Source organism: Sinocyclocheilus grahami, unplaced genomic scaffold (genome assembly GCF_001515645.1).
Source record: "Sinocyclocheilus grahami isolate Dianchi unplaced genomic scaffold, SAMN03320097.WGS_v1.1 scaffold832.1, whole genome shotgun sequence".
NCBI classification, from domain to species: Eukaryota; Metazoa; Chordata; class Actinopteri; order Cypriniformes; family Cyprinidae; genus Sinocyclocheilus; species Sinocyclocheilus grahami.
This window is the reverse complement of record NW_015506011.1, coordinates 434,446-446,764: the sequence shown is the minus strand read 5'-3', so window position 1 is coordinate 446,764 and position 12,319 is coordinate 434,446. Positions and strand designations below refer to the sequence as shown.

The 12,319-nt window shown below is 38.0% G+C and overlaps 1 protein-coding gene across 1 annotated transcript; it reads left to right on the top strand.

The window, feature by feature from the left end:
* Positions 1 to 5,423: 5,423 nt before the first annotated feature.
* LOC107562681 (transcription factor Sox-8-like) lies at positions 5,424 to 10,771 on the top strand. Its single transcript, XM_016247367.1, has 3 exons — positions 5,424 to 5,818; positions 7,153 to 7,382; positions 9,184 to 10,771. The coding sequence occupies exons 1-3, from the start codon at positions 5,451 to 5,453 to the stop codon at positions 9,780 to 9,782; spliced, it is 1,197 nt and encodes a 398-aa protein (XP_016102853.1). The 5' UTR covers positions 5,424 to 5,450; the 3' UTR covers positions 9,783 to 10,771.
* Positions 10,772 to 12,319: the final 1,548 nt, after the last annotated feature.

Below are 12,319 nucleotides of genomic sequence, written 5' to 3'. Positions count from 1 at the left end.
ATTTCCCTCATGCTTCATTCAGCCGAGATCCACATAATCCAATCTCAATCTTTCAATTTAACCTTTTAATTTTTGCATGTATTTTTAAGGGTCCGTTACTCTTCATGACTCACCGAACGCTGGACCTTTCAGGGTTTTGTTTGCTCTACAATCAGTGGAAATCCCTTGACTACACACACAAGGTCTCCTTTTACCTTCTTATGTAAGCTCTAAAACCAACTGACCGCACCAGTGATACCATTTCAGTACATTTTGACATTAAAGAGTTTTTTTTTTGTTGCTCAGTGGCCAAAATAAGACCACACGGCTGAGAGGAGTTGCATAAGCTAAACTTTATGTTGCTGTATTCTGAGAAATGTGCTCGATATTAATACACAAGTAGTTCATCTCGATGTACTTGTTACATCGTAAGAAGAATGGCATCTACGCTAATAACAGTCTGTTTCATAGCACATGCTTTTCCAGTTTCAATCAGTAATAATATTTCAAAGACGCTGCAATCGATGGCATTTTGCTCATATGATATTTATACACTGTAAATGACTGTTTCTGTTAATATTTCAGTTTCTAAAAGGCTTCTAGCAGCTATATTTTGTGCACAATTTGAAACAACCCTTTTACATCAGAAAGTGAAGCTTGACAATTACTTGCACTCCTCTGATAGACCATAAACAATCATTCAAACATTCAACATTTTAAATGGAACAGTTTACCGAAAGCTCAAACGAAATATGTTTTTTTTAATTGCTTATGTTTTGTTGTTGTTGTTGTTGTGCATCATATTCGATCCATTTTATGGCTCATATAGTCTGATAATATGGAGAGTGAAGCTTGACAATTACTTGCACTCCTCTGATAGACCATAAACAATCATTCGAACATTCAACATTTTAAATGGAACAGTTTACCGAAAGCTCAAACGAAATATGTTTTTTTTAATTGCTTATGTTTTTTGTTGTTGTTGTTGTGCATCATATTCGATCCATTTTATGGCTCATATAGTCTGATAATATGGAGGGAAAAAACAGCTTCATTTTATTCAGACTCAAACTGAGCAAAAATATGAATTTGGTGCATATGCTGATATTTATATGATGTAATTCTGATGCTTGTGATGTAAATCAGTGAGATCTTTCTAACAGTACATCAGATACGAACATAAAATGCTATAAATATCAGTGGCCGCTCTATATCTCCAGTAATCTGTCTCAGTAAGATGAGATTGAAATGCTCCAAACATATAATGCAGTGATTGAGAGCTGAAGAAATAAAGGCTCCTCCTCAGATGTGAGATGTTCTGGAGGCTTGTGAAGATCATTCCTCCGCTGAGGAACAGTGAAAGTAAAGCTTCTGGAAACAAACGCTCCTCAAAAGATCCTGAGGATCAGATTTGAGACTCTAAAACATGATTGATGGAGAATCAAGTAAAGCTGAGCTGCTTCAGTGCAGTAAGTGTTCATCTGGAGATATTACTGACGTTATTCTGACGCTTACTTGATCAAAATCAGTCAAGATTTGACACGAGAAGCTCCAGCTGAAGCTGGACGTTCGTACAATTACACTAAAAGAGCTTTGATTTAAACTATTAATCAGAGACAGAAGACATGGCAGAGATTCGTTTTGATCATTTAGAGGCCTATTTAAAGGGTTAAAGCAACAAAAAAGTGAAAATTTGACATATTCTTTCTTCCACTGAATTGTAGTTTTGAGGCCAGGACTATCAAGATAATGCCTTTTATATCCTCCACTCAGAAGGAAAGACTTAAAGGTTTAGAACAACGTGAGAGTGGAAAAACTGACACACTTTCTGGTTTGGGCTGAACTGTCCCTTTAAGAGCTACATCATAAACACATAGAAGCGCTCTTCTCCTCATCAGCTGTATTACTGGTGGCAGATTTTAAACATTTTAACTCCTGACAGCTGTTTTTCTGAACCTGAGGTGATCTGGATCTCTCTGCAGCAAATCAAGCAGGAAAGCCAGCTACATGTTAAGTCACAATACACTGAGGTTAAACATAACATTCAGTACGGGATCCAAAGTCAGATCATTCTCCCCAGACAAGAGTTCACATCCCACTGCATCAGTACTTTTGCTGCTTATCAAGTGCATTCTTGCATTTATGACATTAAGGATAATGTAATAAGGAAACTTGGAATGAGTATTCGCTCCCTAAAATGCGATTGCACTAATGTGAAAATGACTGACTCCCACCCTCAACCCACCTATCAGCTGGCCAATAAATAAAGCCAGCATTAAGAGCCTCTGTGTCACACTGCTTTAATGATCGCAATTCACATCTTATATGCCATTTACTTATTTAGCTAAATAACAAATAAATGTAATTAAAATCGATCCAAACCATAAGGGAATCAGGCGTTTATTTCCATCTGTTAGAGCCATTTTGACTTTTAAGCTGCTGTGGTTGAATCAAATCATTCACATGACTGAATTACTGAGGCTAAGCATGCAACAAATAAACACATGTACTGTTGAAGGAATAATAATTACATATTCAGGCATTTACACTTAACATCAGCATGCATTTGAGCTCAGCGGTTCTCAAATAATATTTAAGATGCATGTATCTGAACTGTTAACTGTATAAAATGAACATAAACTAATGATGAAATGTGATGCATATACAGTATGTGACCCTGGAGCACAAAACCAGACATAAAGGTCCATTTTTTGAAATTGAGATTTATGCATCATCTGAAAGCTGAATACATGAGCTTTGTTAGGATAGGACAATATCTGGCCGAGATACAACTATTAATCTGAAAATCTGGAATCTGAGGGTGCACAAAAATCTAAATATTGAGAAAATATTTTTATTGAAGTTCTTAGCTATGCATATTACTAATCAAACATTAAGTTTTGATATATTTACGGTAGGAGATTTACAAAATATCTTCATGGAACATGATCTTTACTTAATATCCTAATGATTTTTGGCATAAAAGAGAAATGTATAATTTTGACCCATACAATGTATTGTTGGCTATTGCTACAAATATCCCCCAGCGACTTAAGACACATTAAGGTCACATTTGTCAATAAATCCCATGTTTTTCAGTCTTAACCATATTTTAACCATGCTCATACTTTTTAACTGAATGCATTTTATTGAGTTCGCAATGAACAGATTTATGCTGATTCTTAGCAATTTAAATGAATGCATTTTGAAAATATGATTATTTAAATAAAATCAAACATGCAAATAGTTATCATAGCAAATTGTTTTTTTTTATGTGCAGAAATCATTTCATTGATGTATGACTGACAAATATGCATCACATTCAGATTATTACTTTGTTGATGATAAAAATGTGTAATCTAAATGGATGGGAATGTTATATTCAAATAAAATAAATAAATACATAACATAAATACATAAAACTTAAATTTAGCATTAAATAGACAGTAAAAATGTTATAAACAACTCAAAAACATAAATAAATACATAACACTTAGATTTAAGCCTAGCTATTTTTAAGGGTAAAAATTACATTAAAACTAAATACTAAAATGTATTAACTGTAACAATGCAAAATTACATTTAAAATAACATTAGATGAATAAGAACTAGACTTGACTATTGTGATTTCTAAATGTCTCTTAAATTTCAATGTTTTTATTGCTGCAGCTCAACATTAAAAATACATTTTGTCTCCAAATGCATCACTTTAAAGCATCGCCAATAAAAATATTCAAGCAAAAACTAAAATGTGCAAAAATAAAATAAAGTAATTTCCACTAATTTATAGCCAAAATGCTTTTGTAGCAAAATTCTCGCATGTCTATTTAAGAATATGTTGTGTGCAGCAGTCAGTTCTTCAAATCCTTTTACAAATCACCAACTCTAACTCTACAGCAGTGCAGAAATGATCATACAGAAGGTAACGGCAAGGGCAATTTCTCCTCATTTAAATTCTGACCAAATAATCTAAATTTGATTCCAGGTAATTAGTGTCAGTCATGCACGAGAGCATCTAAGTATGCAATATTACTGTAAAAAGCACACAGGTGCATGTGACAGGAGTTTGACCAGATGTTACTTCCACACTATCAGATGGGCGCTTGCTTGCAGCTGAATTAAAAACTCTTTAACTGCTGTTCGCTGCAATTCACTTCTATAAAAGTTCAGCTGACAGGAGACAAAAAGGCAAGGGAGAGTTTCTCTGCCCATTCTTGACACAGCCAAAAACCCCTGGCAACCATCCGAAAGAGGAAATGTCAAACACACACACACACACACACACACACTCACACACACACACACACACACACACACTCACAGAGCGCCTGAAACAGGAGAAATGTGCACAAAAAACAGGAGGCACTCATGTATACTAAAGCAAAGCAGAATGTCTCGTTTTGAATTAGCAATGCACACAATGTTTTATGTAATCCGAGCATGAAAAATAATAACCAAGTGCATTTCAAACTTATTCACTTATTCACGTGTGGAAATGTCAAAGACCTCCACAGACCAGAAAACATAGAAAACAAATGCTGTTCTATTTAAAATACCCCCCCCCCCCAAACAACAACAACTCTTGACTGAATGTATTGAATTAATTCTAAACTATATATATATATATAGTTTAATATTTTAACGACAGAATCATTTGTGCTGTGAAAACCATCTTTCACATACAAAATATTATAATGTTTTATTCAAGTCATTAAGTTATAGGAGCGTTTTCATAACATACAGTGGGCGAAGGCTGGGTTATTCAGGGAACCCATGTGCATTTATGGGTTTACGGTCTAATTTGCTAGTCAATTATGTTCAATTATCTGAAAAAGTTGCTGATGTCCTGAACAGACCAATTGGAGAAGTTGCGCAAAAGCTGCTCCTCCAATGAGAGGAGAGAAGGAGGAGCGCGAGACTACAGAGACCTCAGAAAAACTTCACTCCTACCAAGAAGTTGTGAAATGTTGCCCGTTCATTCACCAGTGTCGATCGACCGAGGCTCGAGACTCAAGAAACCAGTGACTCGGTTTGGAATATACGGCTTTCTAGAGCTCTGAATCACGCGTAAAACGCGTGCGTAAACGTTCTTATCGTCACCGTTAGTTTATCTTCGTTTGCGCATTTTTAAAATGTCGAAAGAGCCTGATAAAACTCCTTCTTTAATCGGCGATGTGGACTCTTCTCCGTCCTCTCCATCAAGGTCCGACGAGCAAAGCTGCTCCTCCAATGAGAGGAGAGAAGGAGGAGCGCGAGACTACAGAGACCTCAGAAAAACTTCACTCCTACCAAGAAGTTGTGAAATGTTGCCCGTTCATTCACCAGTGTCGATCGACCGAGGCTCGAGACTCAAGAAACCAGTGAGTCGGTTTGGAATATACGGCTTTCTAGAGCTCTGAATCACGCGTAAAACGCGTGCGTAAACGTTCTTGTCGTCACCGTTAGTTTATCTTCGTTTGCGCATTTTTAAAATGTCGAAAGAGCCTGATAAAACTCCTTCTTTAATCGGCGATGTGGACTCTTCTCCGTCCTCTCCATCAATGTCCGACGAGCAAGGCTCGCAGTCCCAAACCGGTGCCGGTAACCCGGCGAGCAGCGAGGAGGACGCACGCTTCCCCCCGTGCATTCGAGACGCGGTGTCGCAGGTCCTCAAAGGCTATGACTGGTCGCTGGTTCCGATGTCTATGCAGGGCAGCAGGTCTTTGAAAGACAAGCCTCACGTGAAGAGACCCATGAACGCGTTTATGGTGTGGGCGCAGGCGGCGCGGAGGAAGCTCGCGGATCAGTATCCGCATCTCCACAACGCCGAGCTCAGCAAGACCCTCGGGAAGTTATGGAGGTACGTGGACTTCGGTTCAGCATCACGGAGATCGATGGATCACACTTTACAGCACATCATGTAGGCTACACAATGCATAGTGTATTTGCGCAATAATGAAGAACATTAGGGCTCGTGAATGGCAAGCACTCCTTACACTGACTAGCTTTTTGTATATTACTAGTACTGATTTTAAAAGGCAAATGTATCTTTTTAAAGTCACTAGTAACTAAATCAGATACTAGTAGGCTACTTACTATTTACTCCAGTTTCCCAGTACTAATTAAATAGACACGCACTTGAATTAGACACTAGAATGTTTAATCTTAGTAGTGGGATTTTGAAGTCAAATGTAAACCATGCAGCAATTCAGATTAGTTATTTAACGCGTAATAAAACAAATGTATCTGTTGGAATCGGTTGAATGAGATCGATACTAGCTTCTCATAAGTATATTACCTAGTGAATAGTTAAAACTGGAGTGTATGCAACGATTCGGAATACACACTAGTCGGATGTGAATAGTTATGAACAACAGAAAATTAGCAATTTGTTAAAAGTCACATACTGTATGGAGTATAGTAGCAAAGAAAGTTCAGTAACACTGTACAATAAAGTTTAATTTGTTAACATTAGTTATTGCATTAACTAACAATATTTTACAGCATTTATTTATCTTTGTTATTGCTAGTCAATAATAGTTAATTTAATGTTGGTGCATTAACTAATATTAACAGATGCAACTTTTGATCTTAAAAATGTGTTTGTAAATGTTGACTAAGATTAATAAATGCTGTAGAAGTATTGTGCATTGTTAGTTAATGTTAACTAATGTAGTTAACGAATGAAACCTTATTGTAAAGTGTTACCAGTTTACTAATTGAATATGTACTAGTAACTGGTGGAATACACATTTATTTATCTTTGTTATTGCTAGTCAATAATAGTTAATTTAATGTTGGTGCATTAACTAATATTAACTAATAAAATGTGTTTTTTAAATGATGACTAAGATTAATAAATGCTGTAGAAGTATTGTGCATTGTTAGTTAATGTTAACTAATGTAGTTAACGAATGAAACCTTATTGTAAAGTGTTACCAGTTTACTAACTGAATATGTACTAGTAACTGGTGGAATACAGAGACTGCATTAACTACAGTACTAGTGAAATGTACATACTTTAAGGGAATAGATGGCATATCTTGTGGAGCTGCTTGTAAACGATTTGTTGCTGGACTGAGACGGTCTGCACCAGCTTAGAGCAGCCAGAAACTAGCTACCAGTTAAATCTGGATATATTTTTGTTCATCATTCACACGATTGTGTTCATTTGATCATGCACGGCTCATGCAGGCTGCTCTCTGAGAGCGAGAAACGACCGTTTGTGGAAGAGGCAGAGAGACTGCGACTCCAGCACAAGAAAGACTATCCGGATTATAAGTACCAGCCGCGGAGGCGGAAGAGCCTGAAGCCGGGTCAGAGTGATGCGGACGCGGGAGCCGAGAAGACCCCTCACCCCTCGGATCAAATGTACAAGACGGAAGCGGCTATGAGAGGGATGCACCTTCAACCGGCCCATGGTGGTGAGCTGATTTATGAAAGATCGATTGTCTTACAAATTGTGGTGTGTGACATATGCGTTTTATTAGGCTACACTCTTTTAAGCTTCCACAAAGGGGTTTTTCCCAGCGATGCCATAGAAGAACCATCAGTGTTGGGGTCAAAGTTACTTTTAAAAGTAGTGCGTTACAATGTTGCGTTACTCATTAAAAAAGTAACTAATTGCATTACTTAGTTACTTTTTATGGAAAGTAATGCGTTACGTTACTTTAGCGTTACTTTTTCTCATTTGGGCTGGGCTTGCTAATTTGTTTTTAATATAAAAAATTAATATTTTTGGCAAGTGTACACCAAACCAAAAGTGAAACGAATACGCCTCAGCCATTCTGGATTGCATGAAGAATGCAGGAGAAGAAAGTTCAAGAAAAACAAATGTCATGTTTATTTTAAGTCATTTTTGCTTATTAATATGGCTGAATTGGATCATCGAATGTCGGCTGCAAAGATATTGAGTCATAAAATGTGATTAAATGCATAAAAGATATTTGTGTTATTTATTGCAGGTTTGCATTGCACTGTTTTCATTCATTTTGAGGGACACTGAATCTGTTTTTGTGCAAGTGAGATGAGTAAATGCATGTTCACATTTAGTCTAGAACTACAGTAACATCTTGTTCACACAGCACCTCTGCACTTACACTGAGAGCCATGTTGGGTTCCTCAAAGAACCTTCCTGTAAACAGCTCTTGAAAAGAACCTTTCGAGCAATGGAAATGTTCCACACTCTTAAAAATAAATGGAACGAGGGGTTTTCACAGTGATGCGCTAGAAGAACCGTTTTTTGCTTCCTCAAAGAACCTTCTTGAAAGAACCATATTTTTCCTAAGTGTAAAGAACATTTTAATCATCTAAAGTAACTTTTTCAACTATTAAAAATAACCTTTTGTGCAATGGAAAGGTTCCATGGGTGTTAAAGGTTCTTGATGGCACTATCAATGCCAATAAAGAACCTTTATTTTTAAGAGTGTAAAGAACCATTGGTCCCACTTTATATTAGGTGTCATTCAATACTATGCACTTAATAATAAAAGAATGAATAGGTGCAATGTACCTATTGTGTTCATGTTGAATTGAAAAACACTTTTGCTGCTATTGAGGTGGACACATTACGGGTAAAGTTAGGGGCAGGTTTGGTTAGGTTTAAGGGGTACAACAGTGTAATTACAGATGTAACTACATAGATTAATTACGGATGTACAAGATAGAATTTTCAAATATAAAAACATGCATGTACACAATAAGTGTATTGTATCAAATGATTAATTTAACAGTGGGAAGTCGTGGCCTAATGGTTAGAGAGTTGGACTCGTAACCCAAAGGTTGTGGGTTCGAGTTTCGTACCAGCAGGGGGAGTGAATGTCCGGTGCTCTCTCCCACCTTCAATACCACGACTGAGGGGCCCTTGAGCAAGACACCGAACCCCCAACTGCTCCCCGGGTGCCGCAGCACAAATGGCTGCCCACACTCTGATAACCTTTTCCACTGTAAAGGACCTTTTGTGCATGGACGTTATTGGGTCTTATTGGAACCACTGAATGAGTAAAGAACCTTTATTTTTAAGAGTGTTGGATGTTAAAGATTCCTCATGGACCATCAATGCCAATACACTCTGAAAAATAAAGGTTCCATGAAGAACCTTTAGCATCCATGGAATCTTTCCATTCCACAAAAGGTTGTTTATAGTGGAAAAAGAGTCTTAGATTTTGAAAATGTTCTCCACGCAAAGAAAAAATGGTTATTTTACATTCAATGTTTCCAACCCAGGTCAACCACACGGTCCTCCCACGCCTCCAACCACCCCGAAGTCCGATCAGCATCAAAGCGTGAAGCTGGAGTCCCGGCACGTGTCGGAAAACGCAAGACACAACATCGACTTTGGCATTGTGGACCTCTCGGAGCTCAGCAGCGACGTCATCGGCGGCATGGGCCCGTTTGACGTGCATGAGTTTGACCAGTACCTGCCGGTAAACGGTCACATGGAGAACACCAGCGGACAGCACTCCGGTCCCGGCTGTCTCAGCGCGTCCTACCACCATCATCCTCACAGCAGCGCTTCAGCATGGAACAAGGGGTCACCAAACCAACAAAGGCCGCTCATTAAAACAGAACAATTGAGTCCATCTCATTACGGAGACTCTCACGGGTCACCGACCCAATCTGAACTCACTGACTGTCCCGACCAGCAGAACTCAACGTACTTCACCACATTTTCTGGGTATCCCGCCGGCATTTACCAATATCCGTACTTCCATTCCTCCAGAAGATCGTATGTGACTCCTGTTCTCAACAGCTTGTCGAGTCCGTCTCACAGTCCCGGTGCAAGCTGGGAGCAGCCGGTTTACACGACTTTAACACGACCCTGAAGCCAGTTTTTGGGTCAGAGATGTTTGATGCTGAGAATTATGGAACATTTGAACATGCATACGAATGCTCCAGACAGCTATACTTTTTAATCTTGCCATTTCAGCGTCTTTTCTGGCAATTGTGATTTTCCTAACAGACTTTGGATTCACTTTTCAATATTGAATGTTTCGGCTTGGATAAAAGTGTTTGTATTTTGGAGTGAGATGCAACAGACTGTCAACATGCAATGCGCTATTTAAACACAATCAAGGATTTGTCTTGATAATATGCAATTAAAATGTAGAATGAATGAATGTGTGGTACCGTCTGATGTCTTCATTGGTGATGAAGGCCGAGTCTAACTGTCAAACTAGCAGAACAACTTGTGCTTTTGTCGTTATTTGCGTCCAAAATGAAGCTGTATTTGAATATCGGAGAGATGCTAGATCAACTACAGAGTCTTTACAAAGCCAAGAAACAGTGAGGGAGAGCAGAAAAGAGAGAGGCCTGATTCTGAATGACAGCGTCTCAAAGAGCTCTTTGTTTTTATTATAAAAGAGGCATTAATTAAGGGAGGGAACAAAACAAATACAAAGCAGAAAATCATTACCACTGCCTTTACATGAAAGAAGAGCAAAAACAGACACTACCCTCTGCTATTTGGATAAACAGCAACAAAAGCAGCAGAAAATGCATAAATTGAGTGCAGGATAAGAGAATAAGTTCTTCATGTGTGGAAAAGAGCCAGTGATTCCACAGCAGATGGGCGTGGGTGGACTAGGACTTATTTTCCTTTCACTACGTTTTATTACATTGATGGTTTTGAAGTGGAGAATGTAATTAGTGTTGATATGTACAGCACGCATCATTTTGCTCGCTGACATTATTGGGTCTTAAAACTGGACAGTATGCAGTAAGCACTACAAGATGAAGTGTATCTTATGACTTTGATTTCTAACACAATTATAGCGTACTATGTTGAGTTGTTGTTATATATAGACCCCGGTTTCCGAACGTTTCACTCTTTTTTATTTTTCTGTTGGCATTTAAAGAGCATAATGATTAAGGAACTTACATTTCATACACAATATTTGCAGTTACTTTGTGTGTGATCCAACAATTAATTGATCTCAGAGCAAAAGGCAGTAGTGGTGCTTTGTTCCTGAATGAATCAGTGCTTTTGAATGAATGGGTTGAGTAAACGATTCAATGACTCACTCTGAAATACAGTCACCTGTTTCACTGAATGAATGAATCGGTTTCTTTGAACGAATCAGTTGAATGAATGATTCACTCATAAATGAATTTCTCGCCACCTACTGGTGTAACTTTGAAACATGCTGATAAAGACCTGGTGTACTCAAGTATTATTTTGTTTGGAAATGTATATTCTGAAAATCAACAACAATAAAGATTTGAAGTTATATACATTTAAAATATATTTGAAACATTTTTATTTGTTAGAAAAAATTTCAAGAGTCTAAATGGGGAAAGAAGATTCTTTCTTCAAGATAAATTCAAGTCAAAATTAAGTGAGTTTCTTTGACGATAATTTTTTTTATTTGAAGATTATGATTTTTTTAGCTAAAGTAAATAATTGATTTATTAGATAAATTACTGATACTATATCATTTTTATTTGTAAGCCTAAATGCATATTGTTTAGGTAATTGAACACTGAAATTAATTTATTTTTGTTTATTTGCTTTTGAACTCATTTTTACAGTTACATGTTCTGCTGAATGAATCAGTGTCTTTAAAGCAATTGGTTGAATGAATGATTCAATGACTCACAAAAATGAATTTGTCGCTACCTACTGCCGTAACTATGTAACATGCAGAGAAAGACACTGAAAATCCCCACCACTAACACACAGACTGACAGTCTGTCTGAAACTCATACAAACAGAGCAAAAAGTCTCAGTGATTTAGCCTATCAAATCCAAGGACTGGAACTAACTGCTGTAAGCTGCAATCTGTTATATAGTGTATATCCAAGATATAATATGTCTGACAACTTGGACAGCAAACATGCATCTTCTAAACGAACAATAGGAGTTGCACAATTCAGAGTAGCCCGCTTTTACATGTTTGGGGCAAAATTCATGTGCTCTTTGATGTCAATAAATATTCAAAACAAGGCCTTTTGTATAGAGAGTGGTGTGTGTGAGTGATTGGCAGCTGCGGCGATGCTCTCAGGGTCTTTACCTTCCCGGATCAGTCTGATGAAGTAAATGGGATGGCCAGTGCTTGAGCGACTCCACCCTAATTTAATGATTTCCTGCTGGGCTGTAAACAGCCTCCTGCTGTGTCTGTGTGAGTTAGTGTCTCCCAACTTCGCTCGCTCAGCCCAGACGCCAATGACAACAAGCAGCCAGACAGAACCAACACTGACTTACCCACAATTCCACAGGGCAGTGGAGCCAGGCTGATGGGGAAGGAAGGCAGTGGAATGCATCAGGTCAGGCAACGGTGTCTGACAAACCCTTCAACACACACACACACACACACACACACACACACACTCACACACACACACACACACACACACACACACA

What these genes read in the sequence shown, in the direction of transcription:
- LOC107562681 (XM_016247367.1), top strand. Translation starts at nt 5,451, where the DNA reads ATGTCGAAAGAGCCTGATAAAACTCCTTCTTTAATCGGCGATGTGGAC. An exon ending in ACCCTCGGGAAGTTATGGAG is followed by an intron (nt 5,819 to 7,152) that starts GTACGTGGACTT and finishes CGGCTCATGCAG; the next exon opens with GCTGCTCTCTGAGAGCGAGA. An exon ending in CCTTCAACCGGCCCATGGTG is followed by an intron (nt 7,383 to 9,183) that starts GTGAGCTGATTT and finishes TTTCCAACCCAG; the next exon opens with GTCAACCACACGGTCCTCCC.